Source organism: Panthera pardus, unplaced genomic scaffold (assembly GCF_024362965.1).
Source record: "Panthera pardus isolate Hobbes unplaced genomic scaffold, ASM2436296v1 HiC_scaffold_11, whole genome shotgun sequence".
NCBI lineage: Eukaryota > Metazoa > Chordata > Mammalia > Carnivora > Felidae > Panthera > Panthera pardus.
Genome location: NW_026526666.1, coordinates 48,779,570 through 48,802,251, shown reverse-complemented (window position 1 = coordinate 48,802,251; position 22,682 = coordinate 48,779,570). Strand labels below are relative to the sequence as shown.

At 36.8% G+C, this 22,682-nt stretch overlaps 2 protein-coding genes and 1 pseudogene across 10 annotated transcripts in view; 1 reads left to right on the top strand and 2 right to left on the bottom strand.

The window, feature by feature from the left end:
* Positions 1–2,809, bottom strand: part of LRRC40 (leucine rich repeat containing 40) — a 49,114-nt gene extending 46,305 nt beyond the window's left edge. For 2 of the 3 annotated variants that reach the window (XM_019448907.2, XM_019448908.2), the window contains exon 1: positions 2,596–2,806. In XM_019448907.2, the coding sequence (XP_019304452.1) occupies positions 2,596–2,746 (151 nt within the window). In that variant the 5' untranslated portion in view covers positions 2,747–2,806. Of the gene's footprint in view, positions 1–2,595 lie in introns of all 3 variants that reach the window. The other variant, XM_053894034.1, reaches the window with a different exon arrangement.
* Positions 2,810–2,861: 52 nt separating this feature from the next.
* SRSF11 (serine and arginine rich splicing factor 11) overlaps positions 2,862–22,682 on the top strand; it is a 44,018-nt gene continuing 24,197 nt past the window's right edge. The window contains exons 1-2 of one of the 7 annotated variants that reach the window (XM_019448912.2): positions 2,862–2,985; positions 18,707–18,928. In XM_019448912.2, the coding sequence (XP_019304457.1) occupies positions 18,729–18,928 (200 nt within the window). In that variant the 5' untranslated portion in view covers positions 2,862–2,985; positions 18,707–18,728. The other 6 variants (XM_019448913.2, XM_019448914.2, XM_019448916.2 and 3 more) reach the window with 6 other exon arrangements.
* Positions 22,314–22,413, bottom strand: LOC128775974 (U6 spliceosomal RNA; annotated as a pseudogene).

The window sequence follows — 22,682 nt, the reverse complement described above, 5'->3', positions numbered from 1 at the left end:
ATGAACAGGGGTGCCTGGGTGGCTCTGTCCATTAAGGGTCCGACTCGTGGTTTCAGCTCAGGTCATGATCTCACGGCTCATGAGTTCGAGCCCTGCGTCGAGCTCGGTGCCGATGGTGTGGAGCCTGCTTGGGATTCTCTCTCCCTCTCTCTGCCCTCCCCCACTCACTCTGTCTCTGCCTCTCTCAAAATAAATAAACTTAAAAAAAAAATGAACAAAAGATCTGAACAGGCATCTCACCAAAGAAGATATACAGACGGCAACCAAGCTTATGAAAAGACGTTGCACATCATATCTAAAACATTGAGATAGGACTACACACTCATCGGAATGGCTAAACTCCAAAAACCTGATAATACCCACAGTGGCAAGGATATGGAGCAACAGGAACTTTCATTCATTGCTGGAAGGAATGCAAAATGGTACATGCACTCTGGAAGACAGTCTGGCAATTTCCTACAAAGCTAAGCACAGTCTTACTATGTGATCTAGAAATGGTGCTCCTAGGTTAACACCCAATTAGTTGAAAATTTAGGTCCACACAAAAACCTGAACAAATTACAGCTTCATTCAAAGCTGCCAATAACTGGAAGCAACAAAGTTGTCCTTCAAAAAGTAAATGGATAAAATGGTACATACATCTATACCATAGAATATTATTTAGAAATAAAAACAAATGAGTTATCAAGGGACAAAAAGACATGGAGGAACCTTAAAGGCATATTGCTTAGTGAAAAAAGCCAATCTGAAAAAGCTACATGTGACTTCAATTATATGACATTTTGGGAAAGGCAAAACTACAGGAACAGGAAGACTGGTGACTGCCAGGCCTCAGGGGAAGCAGATAAGGAATGAATAAGTAGAGCTCGGAGGATTTTTAGGGCAGTAAAACTGTTCATTATGATACCGTAATGGTGGATACATGACATTAGGCATTTGTCAAAGATAAATCCTTTTAAAAGGATATCTTGATGATGACACTGATTTAGAGGGTGAGATTTAAAGAAATCCAGGAAAGCACTTAGAAAGTTATTACAATGTTAATAGTCATAACAGTAATAATCATTTTTACTGTGTACTTTTTAGTACCAGATACTTTGTGTGTATTATCTCATTTAAACCTTAGTAGGTCCTATTATCACAAACACATTACAAATGAGAAAATAAGGCACAGTAAGATTAAGCATCTCAAAGTTACATGAGCAAAGATATGGAGATAAAGAGCATGGCCCCATAAGGGACTTTACATAGTTCAGAATTACAGTGGTTTGGGTGGCAAAGATTGAATGGCAAGAGAAGTTGAAGGCTACAGTTAGATAAACACCTTCTACATTATGGTAACAAGGATTTCTTTTTGATAATAAACTACAAATACCATGTGCTTCTCCCATTTATATTTTTATCCCCTATGAAATACTATACATCCACTTATTCAACATAATTTATGTAGTACCTAATATTTGCCAGTAATTTTGTTAGGTTCTGTTTATACAATGATAACCTAAACGGCCCTGATCATGTCATCATGGGGTTCAGAGCCAAAATTCATTTGCTCCCTTAAACTTACTAGACAAAATCATCTGGGTCCAATCAAAAAGTACATTCCAGTATACCACTTAGTATTTGCAAATATTCATTCATTTACTTATTCCTTCCACAAATATTTATTTAATAAGAATCTATCATGTACCAAGTACTATTTTGGGTTGTTAGTAATAACAACAACGAATAAAACAAAGCTCCCTGACTTCTTGAAAATAACATTCTATTGAGAAGGCAGGGAAGACTATAAACAAATACATAATAAACTCTGATAATGACAAATGTTATTAAAAAATCGAACAAGAAAACAGTGTTAGCAATGGTGTTTATAGATAGAGTAGTTAGGAAGGGCCTCTGAGAGGTGTGACCTCTGAGCAGAGTCCTACAGGAAGCAAGTAACCCCTAGTCAGGTATCAAGGAAACTGTTCCAGGCTCTGAGAAAAGCAAATGTGTATGCATATCTGTAGTTTTAAAATATTTATGTTCCCCACTGATTAAAAGCTTTTCCAGATAGAGCAGAGATTTTATGTCATATACCTTTTCATTCGTTCAGCAAGTATTTGCTTCATCTGCTCTATACATGGCACAATAAAAAAGCAATCATTAGATGAAAAATGGAAGGTTTCAATCTCGGATTGCCTAAAATCTGAATAAAAGAGAAAAACACTATGGGAAGAATGCTATATTCTCTCTCCCCACTTCCCAGTCCCTCCTTTACACAACAGACAATAAAAAGAGCATTTGGCTATTATTCATGGTGTCCAAATCTGTGCTTGTTGATCTTTACTAGGTTTTTCAGGATGGTTCCAAATTCACTTTGTGTGCCATCTATCTTGATCCTCAATTTAGGAAATATGCTCACTATTCCTTGAGGGAAAGTAGGAACCGAACCGTGCTGACCGAACCAGTGTAACTGTGATGAGTGCCTGAATTAGGGCCTGGGAGTCCTGGCTAGGAGACTGTGGCAGTGGCCAAAAGCAGGCCAAGGAAAGGGTGCCAGACAGGGGCAAGTGCTTTCTAACAGCACAATCGGGTGGTACCTCTGGATCTTACCTTCACTAAGATTCCGACCCGACAGGTTTAACTGGCCGCTCTTCCTCGCTGCCTTTAAAAGCCCCTGGGGTACCGAGGCACCGCAGTCTCTCCTCTCAGCTCTGAAACCCACTCGGGGATCCCGCTCGGCCACTCCCTTCAGGCGCGACATGTTCAAACCCTCAAGTCCAGAGGCAGAGCCCCGCGCGTGACGCTTAAAGGTGGCGCCCGCGTGTCACCCCGCCCCTGTCGAGAGCGCGCGCTCCGCGCGCTGTGCTCGTGGCCTTGAGCTGGGCCTTAGCTCTCGCCGGCGCGGCCCCGATGTCGTCACCGCCAGCGCCTGGGCTGGAGGGTAGAGGAGCCCTTCCCGTTGCCGGTGCCGGCCTTGTGTCTTGGAATTACTTTGCTCAAGTAAGTGCGCTTAACGGACTGAAGAGGGACTTTGGGCTTTATTGTTTTGTACTGTTACTGCGACTCCAACCTACTCTTCTGGGCTCCCGCCTTGGCCAGGGTGTCGGGGAAGGATAACCTTCTCTCCTCGCCTGGCCTGAACGTGGGCCTTGACCAAAACTTGAGACCTGGGCGCGGTCTGCAGCCTCTCTGGACCCTAGCCTGTGTTTGTCGTTTGTAGTGGTGGCGCCGGACATCCGTCTGGCGTAGAAGATAAAACAGATTTCTGTTCTTCGCGCATATACCGCGATTCCTAGAATTCGTGCAGCTTGCCTGTTGTTGTATTTAGTTTATAGCCCAGCATAGGAGGTAGCGTGAAATGGAAGGGCTGGCATCAGACAAGGAAAAAGAAAGATCAATGATAAATGTTCTCTCTACTGGACAGTTTACGGAGATCAGCGGAGGCGCAAACTTTAGTGTATTGAAAACAGCTTGGACTTTGAAGCGCAGGAGATGTGAGTTCGAATGGAGCTGCTTCTGTAGCTTACCAGCTGGGTAACTAACTGTAGGCAGTTTGACCGTTTTTAAAGTTTACTCCTTTTTCATGAATTTAGGGATAATTCCTATCTCATTCGTTTTTTTAAATAATTAAGTGAAGATAGAACTTTAAATATTGAGCGTTTGGTGAGGAAAGGGACTCCAGGATAGAAGATAAAAATTTTATTCAATAAGTCGGTTTTCCTGGATAGTTTTTCTCTGAAATGTACACCTGTATTGATTCATTCAACAAATAATAAGGAAGTCATTATCTTCAGTCCTGTGCTGGGTGCTAGGCTTTTCTTTTGGCTGAAGTGATTTTGTTCTAAAAAGCATGCATATACCGGGAAATCTCCAAACCCTCCATCAACCCGGCTGCGAACCAGGAGAATTTTGACAAGTGCGATGACGGCCCACTGACAAATTCTGCAGCCAGAGTCCAGGTTCTTGCTACCTGTAAAATTTCGGTTTTTAACCCCCTCTCGCTCTGTATTCTTCTTAGTTCTTTGGAGTCCTTTACACTGAAAGTGAGTAACAGCTAGGTACCAGTAGTTACACTACCAACGAAGGAGAGTGTAGCAAGGATCGTAATGAGCCTCCTCCGCAGCCCAAGTTTATCTTGACAGTAATGATGATTGTCACCTTACTAAGTGCCAGTCACAGTGCTAATAATATCTCCTTTGCTCTTATTTAGCACAATAACTATTTTTGCAGGTGAAGAAATTGAGGCTAAAAGGGATTAAGAAACTTACTGGAGGTCACAAGTTTCTGTAAGTGGTATGGTCAAGAACGTGAACCTAGTTCTCTGTCCAAAATCTTTCTTGTTTATCATTATGACTTGCCTAAGTGGCTTTTATTTCATCATTTTCAACACCTTTATCCTAGAACCATTTTAAGGGACACTTCAGTTATGTTTTAAAGGAGGCTTTTTATATTAGAGAAAACACTTTTTCTCTTCCATAGGATTTAACAGCCTTTGGAGGGTGAATTACTCAAGTATAAAAGTTTACAGTAACCACCTCTCCCTACCATAGATTCTTTTTTTCAATATTTTTTAAAAGAATGGGCAAGGTATAATATTTTCATTTATTGTGCTTCTTTGTGAAGTTAAATATTTCATTATTGACATATAATTATAATAAACATTGCTGCACTTTGTATAAGAAGAGCGTAATTCTGCTAATGGCAAAGTAATTCTGAAAACTCCAAGTGACCATATACTTGTGGTAAACTTCAATAGCTATAAACTGACAGAGGTAAACATTTTACTAGTATGTATCTATAGTAAACTGTATATTGTACTGTGTACCAAGTGCAGATTAAGTAAGTGAGGGTGAAAATTATTACCTCACACAGAAAAGTTACATATTTTATCTCAAATTGATAGAAACTGAAAGCTTATCAACTTGAATTGAGCTCCTTTATGAGAGAGTATAGTTTTATATACATATATATATGTATGTATGTGTTTATATTCATGGGACTTAGCAATTTGTATCAGTTGTATTACTTTTGGAAGAATGCATTACAAACAAAAAAGCCAATCCTTTTTCAACTTGAGCATTTCAGCAAAAGCATTTACTTAAAAAAAAAATGGATTTTTAAAATAATATGAAATGGATGTCTCCTGTGCAGGGGCAGGCATCTACTGAATAATTACCTTTTGAAACAGAATTTGCCAGGCTGCACTTATTATATTCATCTTAATAAGGTAATGGAAAGTTTCTCTCTTCTATTTTGTTTGCCAGATGAAAAAAAAAAAAAGAAAGAAAGAAAGTGATTATCTTCTTTGCCAAATGAAAAAAGAAAGTGAAGAAACAAAAAATATATGATCCTAAGAATTACATCAGCCAGAGATGCCTAAGTGGTTCAGTTGGTTAAGCATCTGACTCCTGATTTCGGCTCAGGTCATGATTTCATGTTCTGTGGGATTGAGCCCAGCATGTGGCTCTGTACTGAGCGTAGGGCCTCCTTAGGATTCTCTCTCCTTTTCCCCTGCCCCTCCCCTGCTTGTGCGCACATGCACAGTTGCTCTCTCTCTTCTCTCTCTCCCTCTCAAAATAAATGGATAAACTTTATTAAAAAAGTACATCAGCCAAAAATGCTGTTATGTTTCATAACAGAAAGTAAACTATTATCAAAGTAAGATAGAGTGGCATATCTCTACCATTAAAATTTAATAAGACATTTTCAGACATATCCATATTACTCTTATGAACATTGCTACATGTTAGATTTTTTCTTTTTTTTTTTTTTACCTATATCTATGTCTCTATACCTATTATCTCTATTATCTATCATCTATTATCTACGTACATATGTATGTATGTATGTATCTATCCATCTGTCTATCTAATCTATCAAACTAGAGATAAAGAGAAAGCTGAAAACTAATGCAGGCAAGGTTTCTATGTTTAAATCTTGAAGAGAATTCCTTTTTCTTCGCAAAATCTGTCTTTGCTTTTAAGGCCTTCAACCAACTGGATGAAGCCCACACACATTGCAGAAGGTAAAGTGCTTCACTCAAAATCTACTGATTTGAATGTTAATTACAACTTAAAAAAATATTTTTACAGCAACATCTAGAGTATTATTTTATCAAACAACTGAGCACTATAGCCAAGCCAAGTTGACCCATAAATTAACCATTATAGGAGACACTGAATTTTTAAGCAGGAGAGAGACAAGGTAAGTTTTTTCTTCCAGAAGTTAACTTTGGGGATGAACCCAGGGAAGAAAGAGCATGTATGAAGACGGGAGGTATCTCCCCAGGAAGATGATGCATGAATACAGATGAGAGATGACACTGGATTGTTCCTGTTTTGATCAAGAGGACTATCTAGGAGTTTGAAGGATGTAAAGGAGGCAAGATTAACAAGAGTGGGTGAGGATTACATATTTGACTTAGAAGGTAACAAAAGGAAGGCATCAAGAATAACCACTATCCTTCCATAGTTAATTTGATTTTAAAATGGAAGCCTTTCTACTCTTTCTTTTTTTTCTTTACATTTTTTTTAAATATATGAAATTTATTATCAAATTGGTTTCCATACAATGCCCAGTGCTCATCCCAACAGGTGCCCTCCTCAATACCCATCACCCACCCTCCCCTCCCTCCCACCCCCCATCAGCCCTCAGTTTGTTCTCATTTTTTAAGAGTCTCTTATGCTTTGGCTCTCTCCCACTCTAACCTGTTTTGTTTTTTTTTTTTCCTTCCCCTCCCCCATGGGTTCCTGTTAAGTTTCTCAGGATCCACCTAAGAGTGAACACATATGGTATCTGTCTTTCTCTGTATGGGTTATTTCACTTAGCATAACACTCTCCAGTTCCATCCACGTTCCTACAAAGGGCCATATTTCATTCTTTCTCATTGCCACGTAGTACTCCATTGTGTATATAAACCACAATTTCTTTATCCATTCATCAGTTGATGGACATTTAGGCTCTTTCCACAATTTGGCTATTGATGAGAGTGCTGCTATAAACATTGGGGTACAAGTGCCCCTATGCATCAGTACTCCGGTAGCCCTTGGGTCAATTCCTAGCAGTGCTACTGCTGGGTCATAGGGTAGGTCTATTTTTAATTTTTTGAGAAACTTCCACACTGTTTTCCAGAGCAGCTGCACCAGTTTGCATTCCCACCAACAGTGCAAGAGGGTTCCTGTTTGTCCACATCCTCCAGCATCTATAGTCTCCTGATTTGTTCATTTTGGCCACTCTGACTTGTTAGATTTTTTTCAAAGCTGAAAGGTACAGTAGGTAAGATGGATTTACTGAGGCAAAAGAGAAACTGTAGTAAAGGAAAATGGCACTAATTTCCGCAAATTTTTAAAGCACATTTGTTTAAAAAATATTACCAACTAAGAGCAAAGTGAATTTGCTTTTCAGACATTTCTAGGAAGGATGTGTGTGTGTGTGTGTGTGTGTGTGTGTGTGTGTGTGTGTGTGTGTGTGTGTGTAAATTAAGAGATTTAGATGTAGCCTACTTTGAATTAGTATTGTTTATCTTTCAGAATATTGCCTAATCAGTGAGAACTGCTATCTTATGGTAAAGTTATTGAGAGAGCATTTCGCTTTTTAACACTGTTGTTATTGATTGGAATTGTTGAACCTAACATATATTGCTTATTAAATGTTTTCTTAAGTTGAATTTTTTACATTTTTATATACTTACTACTCAATTTTTTTCTGTTTGTCCCTTCCTCTGTCAGTAAGTTATTTTATTTTATGTTTTTAAAGTCTTTATTTATTTATTTTGAGAAAGAGAGAGAGAGAGAGGCAGAGAGGGGGGAGAGAGAGAATCCCAAGCAGGCTCCACACTGTCAGCACTGAGCCCGATGTGGGGCTCAATCTCACTAGCCATGAGATGTTGACCTGAGCCCAAATCAAGAGTCAGACACTTAACCTACTGAGCAACCCAGGTGCCCCATCAGTAAGTTATTTTAAATGATCAAAATTGAGAGCAAATTATATAGGACAGGGGCTCTCCATGTTTTAAATATTCAACTTTTCAGATGTTCGTTACCCACGTCTTTCAGTTTTCTTGAAAAATTTCCTTTTGCAGTTTCACGTTTGTTTTCCATTTATGCCTATAACTACCAACTTTTAAACATTCTATACTATTTCATTGAAGACAGTACATATTTTGCATTTTTATTCATAGTTTTAAATCTGGATTTGAATTGTATTTTGTTGTAATAACAACAAAATTTTTGGTAATTTTTTCTGATGGAGAGAGTGCATTTTATTTTAGGGAATTCATTTGTATGTTCCCTGTGCTTTTTCACTTTTGAGTCATAAAGCAGTGAGCTTGTTCTAGGTAGTTTAATATTTGATTCAAGTGTTGGGTCTTATATTTCTACTTTCAATACAAGAGAATTTTGGTCCACCAGCTTTAGGAAACTATCATTTTCATCTTTTAAAAAGGCTTTTACATGCTAGTGTTTTTCCTGTGAAGAAAAGTGGAGGAACTAATTAAAAAATACATTTTTTAAAATCCTAATTACTATTAGTTTTATTTTTTGGTTTATTTCCTTTCTATTGAAAAAAAAGCTGAATGGGTGGTTATAAAGCAGTCTTTTTCTGTCATTAAATAAAAGGCACTATGGTATTGTTTATTGTTTTTTCTAAAATCAGCTGAGATTGTTTCCCATTATTCCCAGTGATTCCTACTCCTAACCTTTAATAGCTATTTTCTTGCTCATTTTTCCAAGATTAATGTTTCTCTGACTGAAAATATCAATTTTATAGGGTTTAGGAATTTGTCTGCTTTAAAGTAGTAAAGTAATACAGAGAGAAAATTAGGGCACCAAATCCTAGAGTGTGCTTTATAATATCATTCTATCTTTAATTATATTAATACATACAAAAGCACTACTAAATAAATCTGTTTAAACATGGTTGGTTTTTTTTCCCAATGTTTATTTTGGAGAGAGAGAGACAGAGTGTGGCAGGGGAGGGGCAGAGAGAGAGGGAGACACAGAATATGAAGCACCCTCTAGGCTCTGAGCGGTCAGCACAGAGCCTGACCTGGGGCTTGAACCCACGAACCATGAGATCATGACCGGAGCCAAAGTTGGACGCTTAACCAACTGAGCCACCCAGGCCCAACCCCTAAAAATTGGTTTTAGTAAAAATCCACTGTTTTAAAATTTGACTTTATATCACCCCTGCTGACAATTTTGTTCCGTTGAATTCAGCTTGCAGCTTCATTTGCTCAATACTTTAAGAAAAAAAAAAGGAGTAAAATTACATGATTATACATGGCGTATATTGTTCTATATGAACAGTTTTTATAAGGTTTTAATAAGACAAGATATATGGTCACTGAGACTTTTTTCTTAGTGTCAACTTAAGTTGACAAGAAAGAAATATAAGGATGATTTGATAGTTTGTTGATAATCACAATCAATAGATTTTTATTTAAAAATTTGATACTCAGATTTCAAGACAGAATATTTATACTCACAACTGAAATTAAGATAAACACTAGTTTAACTTTAAGAACCTTTAAGACGGTCCACAATTTTTTTCCCCATCGGTTTTTTTTCCCCATCATTTAAAATATCACAGTTACGTATACTTCAATAATTTGAAAGGTACCATCATTGGGATATTCAAATACTAGTGAACATTTAAATACCTGGTCCTGGGGTGCCTAGGTGACTCAGCCAGTTAAGCATCTGACTCTTGATTTCGGCTCAGGTCACAATCTCATGGATCACGAGATCGAGCCCTGTGTTGGGATGTGTGCTAACAGCACAGAGCCTAATTGGGTTTCTCTCTTTCCCTCTCTCTCTGTCCCTCTCCCACTTTAGCTCTTTCTCTCTCTCAAAAATAAGTAAATAAACTTTTTGAAAAAATAAATACATACCTATGTACATACATACATATCTGGTCCCTACAAGGCAAATCTGTGAACCCAGCTTTGTTCTTCATCATTCTGGAGATACATGTTTTGCCCTCATTACTGAATTTATGTAGTTAATACGGCTTTGATTATTTTCCATTTTAGAGAGACTGACCTTTTTTGTTTTTAATTCATTTCCAAGAAAGTTACTTTTCCACCATCTCTTCTATCCAAAATAATTATTTGATCAACATCTCTGTGTTTTTAGACCTTAATGTGAGCTAATTGCAGTTCATAGTTACAGTTTCAAGTGACTGGAATGGCATTTGGGAAAAAGCATTATGGTCTTTAGCTTATCGTTTGTCAGGAATTCAGATGGTCTCGTGTACTTAGTAATATTTTCCTTTTTTTTTTTTTCTGTGCTTTGGTCATTTGATGGTCTGTTGCTCTAACCCATGTCATAGTACTTTTAAGATTAATCAAGCATATATGCAATTGCTTATGTCTTTTAAAAATAAGAATACGAATACTCTTGCTCTAAAAATGTAGAAAAGTAATTGAAGCCTTCCTAGAAAGATTTTTCCATGAAACATTTGCATTTTACCAAAAAAGGAATGCTTTGTTTAGCCATTATCAATTATTTGTGCATGCTGTTTGTATTAGGATCAAAATGAGTATGAAAATTTGAAATCTGTTGGTGTCATTTTTCTGTTGTAGTAACCTCTTAAAGAAGAAAGGACACCTAGTAATTAGTTTTACATGTTTACTACCAAAATATTTTCACGTTTGACAATAATGCTCTGAGGGAAGACATTGAAAAGATAAGGTGAACACAGACTTTCCTGTAATGATAGATACCATTCATTGAGTGCCTATGTTCTGGACACTATGCTAGATGATTCATATTCATATATTATTTTTAATCTTAAAAACTCTGGTACTTTTGTCCTCATTTTTCACATAAGGGAATTAGGGCTCACATGGCTAATTATAGGCAGCCCCTATTATAAAGGTTGAGAACATGCACAGAGGAGTGGAATGGGGGACTTGGACTTTTTAACACTTAAATAGTTTTAGTATTTAACATTTGGCATTTATTACTTTATAATTTTTAAATAGGCCAAAAACAGAACCTATGTTAAAATGTGAAGTCTTGGGGCAGCTGGGTGGCTCAGTCGGTTTAGCATCTGACTTTGGCTCAGGTCATGATCTCACAGTTCATGGGTTGAAGCCCCGCATCGGGCTCTGTGCTGACAGTGTGGAGCCTGCTTGGGATTCTCTCTCCCTCCCTGTCTCTTGCCCCTCCCCCATCAGTGTTCTTTCTCTGTCTCAAAAACAAACTTAAAGTGAGATCTTAAGAAACTCTTCTATATATATTAGCTTTTCTGATTAATATCTTTCATGTGAATGATGTCTAAGGCACAGTACTAGCCTAAAATATAGTGATAGTGTAAATAAAATGGAACCCAGTTGAGGTAACTATTCATTTTTCAAAATGGAAGATTTTTAATTTGTAGAGTAAGGATAATAATAGAAGTTAATATTTTCTTTTCTAAGCAATTGTATTAGTATTTTCATCCTCAAAACAACCCACTCTTATCCTTATTTTTCAGATGAGGAATGTGAAGCATAAAGTAGTGAGCCAAAGGTCACAATTCCCTTCATTGGTGGTAGAGCCCCTTTAGTTTAACTCTAGGTCTGCATTTATAATCACCTTAAGTGTTGCCAGGATTAAAAGGCGTTATAAAAGCATTCCAATGTAGGTCCTCTTTTTACTGAGTTGAACACACTTTCTTTTTTTCCCAGTTTTATCAGACCTTAGAAATAATTTTCCTTCATAAACAGAAAATTTTATACCATAGGAAAAAAATAAGTGCTCAAATGGTGCAGATGCCTAATTCCTTGATTAAGGATAACTTTAATATTAAAATGCTTGAAACTGCTTACTTAGAATAAAGATACGTGTAGCTCTACTGAATTTTTTTAACGATTGTGAAGCAGCCCCTCAAATGGCCTTTTCTCAGTTGAAACTCCAAAAGAACCTTCTATAACATAGAGGATAGTATTGAGTTCTATCTGGAGCTTCTCCATCCAAGTATTTATGTTGACCCTCTTCAATCCAAAAAGCCAAACAAATCTGTAGAAGTAAGTTGTGATTTTCCAAGTAATACATATGTATTATGGCTGTGAATACTGTGCATATGTATATATAGGCAACAGCATTTTAATGCTCCAACTACTACTTTTTTCCTCTATGTTAATATTCAAGGTATTAATAGACCCTGTGCTGTCCAATTGAAAAACATAGATATTCCTGCTACTGGTAGACAGTACAAATTAATACAAAACTAGTATTTGGAAATAAATTTAAGTAGACTTTTTTTCTGTCCTAATATGTGTGTCCATTCATCCATCTATCTGTCGGTCGCATAATGCTAACTATCCTTTAGCCTCTCCTCTTCATTTAGATGGAGAAGAAGAAAGGGGAGCGTGAGATTTACAATTTTGATATTAAAATAGATATTAATATTTATAGAATTATCTAATTTATAGAATTAGAAATATAATTCTCTAATTGTAAATTAGAAATTCAAATTAAGGGGCATCTGGCTGGCTCAGTTGGTGGAGTGTGCAGCTCTTGGTCTCAGGGTTGTGAGTTTGAGCCCCACGTTGGGTGTAGATTTTATTTTTTAAAAAACCTTAAAAAACCTTTTTTTTAATGAAATTCAAATTAAGATAGATCTGCAGATAAGTTTTTTTAAAGTTGAGGATCTGTAAGCAGCAGTTTATTTCCTATTTTTTCTTACTACTTTCTATAGCCATAGAGAAAAAAATGTATAGCCAAATACTTGGAAAGTTTATCTCAACCAGATTTCCTTGTAAATCTAACAAGTACATTCCTGTCTTCGTTCAGCAAGCCTTTGCTGAGTGGATTATGTGAGTGAGGCATTTGTGAAGTTTCTAGCACATAAATGATACTTCCTAAATTTTGTCAAATACTGACTTTGTTCTAGTATATTGTTGGGCATCGGGAAACACAAAGACAAATACATTGTCTTCCCTGTCCTCAAAAAGTGTTATTTGCTAGAGAGAAATTGCTGCTTAACAACTAATTTGATTAAAACTCTGTTGCTTTTGCAGATTCGCAAAATTGTGTCAATTTGGAGGCCATTTCTATTAGTGTGCACAAGCGTATCTTAACAATAACAGGTGACTTGCTTGACCTATCCAACTGGGAACATGGTATCCAGTGGGTAGAGTGATAATACATACCTGTGCCTATTCTATCTTTTAATTGAAGAAATTCCAGCTGAAATTATGAGATTTGTTTTTTGCATTGGAAATATCTTTATAAGTATTCTTTTCCTAGTCTTATTCAGATATAATTGGCACACAGCACTGTATAAGTTTAAGGTGTACAGCATAATGATTTGATCTAAATGTATTGTGAATTATCACAATAAGTTTTGCTAATACCCATCATCTCATATAGATAATAGAAAGGAAAAAATGTATTTTTTTTAAATAGTCATTTTGTTTTACATCTCTAGTGCTTATTTATCTTATAACTGGAAATTTGTACCTGTTGACCACTTTCTTCCAGTTCCCCCTACCCTCACCCCTACATCTAGTAACCACAGATCTGATCTCTTTTTCTACGAGTTTGGGCAGTAGAGGGGAGAGGTTAGATTTCACATATAAGTGAGATTGTACCATATTTGTCTTTGTCTGACTTATTTCAGGGACCATAATGCCCTAAAGTCCCACCCATGTTGTCAGAAATGAACGGATTTCCTTGTTTTTTATGGCTGAATGATAATACAATTGTGTATATATATACACATACATATACATACCACAACTTCTTTATTCATTCATTTGTCAGTGGACACTTCGGTTTTTTCTATGTCTTGGATATTACAAATAATGCTGCAGTGAACATGGGTTTATATATCTCTTCAACATAGTGTTTTTGTTTCCTTCAGATACAGTCTCAGAAGTGAGATTGTTGGATTATATGTAGTTCTATTTTTAATATTTGAGAGACCTCTATACTGTTTTCCTTACTAGCTGTACCAATTTACAGTACCACCAACAGTGCTCAAAGGTTCCCTTTTCTCCACACCCTCCCCAGCATTTGTTGTCTCTTCTCTTTTTGATGCTAGCCATTCTGATAGGTGTGAGGTGATATTATAGTTTTGATTTACAATTCCCTAATCGATTATTAGTGACACTGAGCATCACTTCATATAACTGTTAGACAAATGTCTATTTAGGTCCTTTGCCCATTTTTAAATTGGATTTATTTATTTATTTATTTATTTATTTATTTATTTATTTATTTTTGCTCTTGAGTTGTAGGAGTTCCTTGTATATTTTGGATACTAACCCCTTATCAGATCTATGGGTTTGCAAAAATATTTTTCCCATTCTGTACTTTCATTCATTTTGTTGATGGTTTCCTTTGCTATGCAGAAGCTTCTTAGCTCGATGTAGTCCCACTCATTTGTTCTTGATTTTGTTGTTTGTGCTTTTGGTGTCCAAAAAACTATTGCCAAGTCCCATGTCAAGGAGCTTTTTCCCTGTTGTTGTTGGGTGTGTGTGTGTGTGTGTGTGTGTGTGTGTGTGTGTGTGTGTGTGTTGGGGTTTTTTTTTTTTTTTTTGCCTAGAAGTCGTATAGTTTCAGGTTTTTAATCTATTTGAGTTAATTTTTGTGAGTGGTGTAAGATAGAGATCTAGTTTCATTCTTTTAAACACGAGATCTTTGTAGAAGCTTTAAATTGGAAAGTACGAAAGCTTGTTCATTATGACTAAGAAGCTTGGTATTATTTCTGAAGATTTGTGTAAAGTATTACTTTCTAATATTCTTTTACAGCATATCAACATATTCCTGCAAATATCTTAGCAGTGTGATAATGGCTGTTCCCCACCTGTAAGTAATAGGACTTCATTATGGGGAACCTATAAGTTATTTTATATATTCCAAAAGCCTTTCAGAAATCATGCACTATAACATGCATATATAGGCCAAAAACAATTATATGACTATATAAGCCATAAAATGACTGGTATATAGGCCAAAATGACAGATTACTTTTTGCTTTGGATTAGAAATAGCATTAAATCTTGGTTACACTGGTAATATTTCTCATTCAGATATAGCTGGAAGCCTTCCCAATCTACTCCCAAAGATCAGCTGTGACCCTTCCCTTTACATATTTCCTTCACTTCACTTTCCACATGATACTGACAGGATCTCCTTATAAGTCTCTCTGAAATATAAACAATGATCTTCCAACTTTTCTTGAAAGCTTCAAACTTATTCTTGCCCTCAGGATCTTTTTAATTTGCTATTTCTCATGTTTGGATTGCTCTTCCCCCAGAAATTCAAAAGGCTTGCTTCCTTCTTTTATTAAAGTCTCAGCTCGATAACACTTTCTCCCCTATCTTTTATCCTGGTTTATTTCCATCATGGCATATTATTCACATACATCTTTGTGTTTATTCATTGAAAGTTTGTCAGACTAGGGGCGCCTGGGTGGCTCAGTCGGTTGAGCGTCCGGCTTCGGCTCAGGTCATGATCTCATGGTTTGTGAGTTCGAGCCCCACGTCGGGCTCTGTGCTGACAGCTCAGAGCCTGGAGCCTGTTTCAGATTCTGTGTCTCCTTCTCTCTCTGCTCCTCCCCTGCTCGTGCTCTGTCTCCCTCTCTCTCAAAAATAAATAAACATTAAAAAAAAATTAAAAAAAAAAAAAAGTTTGTCAGACCAAAGTTATATGAGATCAGGGACATTGACTATCTTTTCTCTACTGTATTCCTAGTGTCTAGGAAAATCCTGGAACATAACAGGTGCATAATACTTGAAGGAATTTGTAAGTGTTTAACAACATTTATGATATGGAGGTTAAAGTAAATTAAGATGACCATTATACCCATCTTCAGATTCTATATTATAGTTATGTTTAATCAGGAGCCTAAACAAATCTGAAGTGATTTAAAACTACTATAGATTCAGGGCACCTGGGTGGCTCAGTCAGTTAAGTGTCTGACTTCGGCTCAGGTCAGGATCTTGCTGTTTGTGAGTTCAAACCCCATGTCGAATTCTATGCTGCCAGCTCGGAGCCTGCTTCAGATTCTGTGTCTCTCTCAAAAATAAATAAACATAAAAAATAGATATAAAAATAGATATACTTGTTATTTACTTTGATATATTTATTTGCTTTTAGTTATTTCTATGGGCATCATATAACAGTAACTCAAGGTAGTTAATTATTTAACCTACTTGTTAGACCTAGAAAGATTTTCATGATTATGATTCAGGTCCTGATTGAAGTAGATTCTTAGAAATGAAGTGAAATTTCTTCAAATCACACTTTATAAATGACAGGGTGGTATTCTGACCACTCTTCTGGCTCTAGATCTAGTGTTTTTTCTACCTATCAGATGACTTGAAAATACTCAAAAATCCTCTTTATTATAATAAGATTCTTTTTTGCTACATTGTTTCTCCATTTGAAAGCACCATCTATTGGCATATTCAGTGAGTCATTATACATAAACTGGCTTCTGATGGTTTAAAAGATTTTATCTTACCACAAAACTCTCTTTGGTTTGAATGTATAATTTTAATTATGAAATATGTCAAATATATGTAGAGTAACATAAAAGATTTCTGTGTATCCACCAATTAAGAATAAAAAGTTGCTAACATTAAAGAAAAAAAAAAAAAAGGCAGGTATGAACCCTGCCTTTGTGTTGTCCTTTTATCATAGAACAATGTAGCAAGATTGTCACATGATAGGTACTTCTAGTAAGTGTTGAACTTTTCATATGACAAAACAAAGCAAAAAACAATTTGGTAATGAGTTTGATGTCCTTTATTCCAGGGAAGACAATCCATGGATTAGGGGATTACGGTGCCTCACAAACTGTTAAACACCCTTCCCAAAAGATTTTGGACAAGAGCGTGTTCTAGAGAAGATTAGGAGAAGCAGCACAGAAATAGGACATGATTGGCCAGAAGGTTGAGGGATTTTCTTATAAAGCTAGCAGGCCATGTTTTCTAGATAAGATAAGTTAACTAAAAGCTGAGTTAGAAGATTGTGATTGGTGTAAATTAGGTTTCTTGAGGTAGGTGTTTCCCGTAGGTGCAGGCTGACTTAGGTTTAGATTTATGACTTGGGCCAGGCCACTAGAGCAGCCTCAGTTTTGTGTGTCCTGATACAAATTAACTTTAACAAATTAAGAGTCTGTAATTGGCAGTTACATGTGTTAGCTTCAAAGTGAGAAAATAAATTATCAGACATTTTTTATATTCACAAGTACACGCCAATGAGTGACATGCCATTAGTTGTAATTTGTAATTTTACTGAGGCTTACATGCAACCAACCTATCCCTTGTTTTTATAAGAACTAGTAGAAGGGACTTAGTGCATAAACCTAGCTAATTGCCTCTGCATCCAAATCTCAATAACTTTGTGTTCTAATCTCTCACAAATCACACTCTTGACTTCTTTATTGCATAGATGTATTAACGAACAAAAATATCCTGTAAGACCTCAGGTTTTAGCTTCAGGTGTTAGCCTCCAAAAATATTTAGGGGCAAGTAAAATATTTAACAATCATCTTAGAGTAAATGGCTCTGTCATTAAGGCATATTTATTCATGTGTTTAATACATTTATTGGACATTCACTATGTGACAGACATTTCCCTGAGTCTTAAACTGACTCAGAAAACTCAAAGGCTTTGGGAGGAGATACATGTCAACATAACAAATACAGTATATGTATCCTCTGTTGTCCAGCTGAGAAGAGGAAGCCCTAAGTCAGCTTGCAGAAGTTGTGTGAGGGAAGGAAGGCCCCACAGAGGATGGCAGATAAAATGAGGGAAGGCATTAATAATTTGTATAAAGGCACAGTGAAATGAAAGATTTTGTCAGGTTTGGGGAACTGCACGTGTTTGGATAAAATGGGTGAGTAGTTCAGATGAGGTTGAAAAATTAGACAATTTTTCATCGTCAAAGCTTCAAAATTATTTTAAGCAAGATAATATGTATGTAAATCAAGTTTTTCTGTAGAAATTTCAGATCATATACTTGAATATATTTAGGTACTATAAAGTGTGCTTTTAAAAAGTCAACTTGTGAAATAAAACGTGTTAAGCGCTAAAGTAAAACACTGAAATCTCTTTTCAAGGTTTTAGTGGCAACGCAAATTGGTTAAAAATGTAATGTTTCCAAAATGTATGTAAAGGTTTATAACTGTATAGTGATGGGGAGGAAAATTTGGTAACTAGCGAGGAAATTTCCGTAGTTAACTGGACAGATCTGTAGCTCTTCTGTGTGAAGAAATAAATATCGTGGTCATTTCTAATAAGAATAGTTGCTAAGGTGTGCAGTTTTTTGCAGAGGAGTGAATGGTTATTTTTTAAAGTTAATGCCTTCCGCTTCTTTCTTAAAAAGAAAAAAAAAAAGGTGGGGGTAGCGAAGAGGGATGACGACCTCCATTAGACCGCGGTGCCTCGCATTTTTCTGGCTGCGGACGAGGCTTGCTGGGCCTGCGCGAGGCGGGGTCGACGGTGACGCGCCCTTGCGCCGCAAGGCATTGTGGGGAGCTCGGGCCCGCGAGTGAGGTGGTTGGAAAGCGAGGTGGGGGCGGCCGTTTGTTTTCTCGTGGTCTCGAACTCGCGCGCTCTCGCCCTCCCCCCCCCACCCCCGACAAGCGGCGGGGTGGAGGAACGGCGGCGGTGGCAGCGGCGGCTGTAACATCGGACACACGTCTGTCTCCTCTCCGGCGAACCGGTTCCTCTTCCCCCTCCCTCTCACTGTTTGTTGTGTGTTTGATGTGTTAAAGCAGGAGCGAGAACGCGAGCAGCGCCATGAGCAACACTACCGTCGTCCCCAGTACTGCGGGCCCGGGCCCCAGCGGCGGGCCCGGTGGCGGCGGCGGTGGCGGCGGAGGCGGCGGCACCGAGGTAATCCAGGTGACTAATGTCTCCCCGAGCGCTAGCTCTGAGCAGATGCGGACCCTCTTCGGTTTCCTAGGCAAGATCGACGAACTGCGCCTCTTCCCGCCAGAGTGAGTATCGTCCACCATCACCGTTTTTACTAACTCCTCCCCGTTCGGGGCCTAACTACACCATTTCCTAGGCCCTTGTCGACGCTCCCTTGGACCAGGTTGCTTTAGTTGAGGCAGGCTGTTGATTTACTTGTGAAAGAAACTGCGTATTAGGCTTAACGCAAAGAAGGGAAGACAGTGTTTTGGGGATTAAAGAGGCACAGCCTTTTAAAATCTCAGGATTTGGGGTTTTTTCTTAAATTGTGCCAACGTGGTCGTTCTTTGAGCATAGAGGAAGGCAAACTAAATTTTATGAATTTTGTATATAGTTTTTTTTTTTTTTTTAAGTCAGATGTTTGAGTTCTTTGAAAAGTAACAAAATTATTCATTCCTATGTTAATAATGAAGTTTGTTGTCAGTTCACTTAACTGTTATGTATTGCCGTTAACTGATTCTGGCGCAGTGAATATATTTGAGTTAATATTCTTTGACAATTCAGTGAGCCTTAATACTTAATTTTTTTAATGACAAAAATGGGTTATAGCCGGAACGTAAGGTTTTCTTTTGTTTAAAAAACGTACACCTTTATGTTTCACAATTGTTCTTGAGAGGAATTTAATAGAATGTTAAATTTTTGAATTTCGATTGATGGCTTTTTGTTTTTATTCTGTTGTCTCATTGCGAAAATATTAAATGAGTGGATTGATTGCAAAGAAAAAATAAAGCTATGAAGTAAGCTACGTGATAAATACTAGAACCAACATTTGAAATAAAATGGTGTGCTCTTTGTGAAGAGTGAAAATTCAAATATTACTGTCTAATGAACGCAGGGTACCCGCTGTACATTGAGAGTTTTATGATGTCACTTAAGTACTAAACAGGAAATTGGAATCCTCAAGGAATCCACTGTTGTGGCTGTAATAAATCATTAAGTACATTTTTACTCTAAAATAACAGGTTGACTATACTGCAGTATTAAGTATTTTGCATGTTTCATCACTTTCTGCTTAAAATATTTTCAAATGATTTCTTAGTGTTTTCAGATTGGTGTGTTTAATTTTCGGGAAATATTCATGCAGAGAGATGCTTGATTTTCACAAAGTGTAGAATTCGGGGAACATTTTGTTATTTTGAATGGAAACTTGACTGCCTTTGGTAATGGAGGGCAAATAGCTTTAATAATATGAGCATACAAAAATATTTTATTCCATTTTCCCATGACATACCATTTATCAAGTTGTTAGTGAAATTAATAAACAGTAAAAAGGCAGAAAATGAGAATGACAGATGTGATTTTTGTAATCATGTTATTTCTTGAAGTATTTGACATACTGGATTGATTATGAAATAATTCTTTCCAGTCTGACAAGTTATTAAGAATATCGTTACAGTTGCTGACTTTAGAATGTTTTGTTAGTTTTGAAAATGCTGTTCTTATGATGCGTTTATAAACAGATGACAGAGGTATTGGCTGTTTACTGGTTCCTCTTTTACCTAATGAATGATCAACATCTTAGAATCATGATGGACCAGAGTCTGACTTCTTTGCTTTATTATCAAAGGAGTAGTTCCATCAGAAACAGAATAACTGATGTGCATCAGATAACATGATCTGGAGTGCTGTGCATTAAGAACTCTTTTCCCTGTTTTGGGAAGAGAGCAGATAAATATTGACACATTTTTGCTCTTTGATCCCTTCATATATATTTCTACATATAATTTTCTCATCTGAAACTGTAAGGTTACAATGTAGTAGATGCTAATATTACCTTAGTGGCCTTCGTGATTTGAATAGTATGGATGTAGATTCCTACTTATGTTGATTTAATGTTGTTAACGTAAGTCTCAGTTGCTAATCTGACCTGCATAATTTGGAAATACTTTATGGACAGTTTCTGTAAGCTTACTACAGTTTTCGGCGGTAGCTTGCCAGGGATAATGTGGTATGGAATCTGACATAGAACTCCAGAAAGGTTCATCATTCCAAAATATTCAAAAACTCTACTTTTTTACTTAGAGAATAATATTGAATGGTTCAGAATATATAAAATCTATTGTAAACACATTTGCCACTTTTTGAAGGAGGTAAATGTATTTTCTGTTTTCCTCAAAAGGCATTTATATTCACCTTGAATTCTTTTCACCTAGAGGTATACCTATGACATGCTTATTTCCTTTTGTTACTCAGATGTCACCTAATCAGAGAAACTTTCCCTGATCACCCTGTATAGAAATAAAACACTGCTGCTTCCTGCTTTCTCTGTTCAACTTAACTGCTTTGTTTTTCTCTAAAGCCCTAATTACCAACTGACAGGTTAGGTTTAGCTTCCTCCCTCTTTTAGAATATGTGGCCTCTTGTGTCACCAGCATCACCTGGGGAGCATGACAGCCCTAACCCACCACTGCTGACATGCTGATTTATAAATGCCTATTGGCAGGGGCTAGGGAGATTCTAGGACCTGGGATTATGCCAGACATTTCAGGGACAATCTCCTCAAGAAGGTTTCTCCCTTTGTTTCATTATTGAGTCCCCCTCTTGGTTCTTTTAAGAAAATCACCGGCCTATAATTTTACCCAGTGATAATAATGTTTCATAAAAAAATAATATTCTAACCCTTTCTTTGGTATGACAGCCATACTGCTATTTGAGAAGCTTCTGTCGGTGTTCTCTCACTCTCTTTTAAAGGAAAATAGTTAATTTGATTCTGTTTGTTCCTAAATTGCATATTGGAAACTCAACATTGTCTGAATGTCTAGTATATGCTAGATGCTTTCCTATTTTATCTGAGCCTGTTTTACGAAGAGTGAACTGAAATTCACATAGTTTGTTTTGCACTCCCAAACTACTTTACCAGTGTCAGAACTAGCATTTCAACCCCAGTGTTGTGATTGTCCTTCACTGCTTTGCTTGATAAGGATTTCCATTATTTAGCCAAGCAACATATGAGTGGAATCATTCTTTTACAGTTAGTAGGTATTCTTTAAATGTGTGGTTTTAGTGTATTTCAGAATGGAGAATATAACCAGAGAGTTCATTGGGTTAATGATCCCAGGGAAGCATGTGTCAAAGTTACACATTAAGTTGAAGGTTCACATCAGTAACTTAAATAACCAAAAATAGATTATTTTTCTATAGTTACCAAAAGACTTTATTTTCAAGTGAAGGCATAGCCAAGTAGACCCAGCTCCATAACTATAGCAGACTCTGATGTAGTATATATTTGATACTTCAAGTCGCTGAAAGTTAATTCACTATTCACAAACTCACATGGAACTCATTTGCTTATCCCAACTGGAGAACAAAAATAAAATTAGTTTTCTTTCACAGCAAAAAAAAACCATAATACATTAAATTTCTGAGGAAAAGTTTACAAACCTTGTAACAAAAAATATATTAGAAAAAATTAAAAGTATGGTACATGTCATGAATTTGAGTGTTATTGCACAGGGGCTATGCTAATCTTCTATCATTCCAATTTTAGTATATGTGCTGTGGAAATGAGCACCAAAAATAAGTATATCAGGGGTAATAAGTATAAGCAAGAGAATAGTTTCGTAACGTTATCTTTAAAAACTTTTTTTTTTAATTGAATGCAACATTTTACTGTATTTCTTTGTAACTAAATAAGGACACAAGGAGAGGGCATATTAGGGCAAGAGAGTCATATTTTCAGGTGAATGTTAACATTGTCACTGACCTGTTGTTTTGGGAGCCTAAGAGATGCCTTTGTTTATGATTGTATGCTCAAAATTTTCCACCCAGAAATGGTTTGGT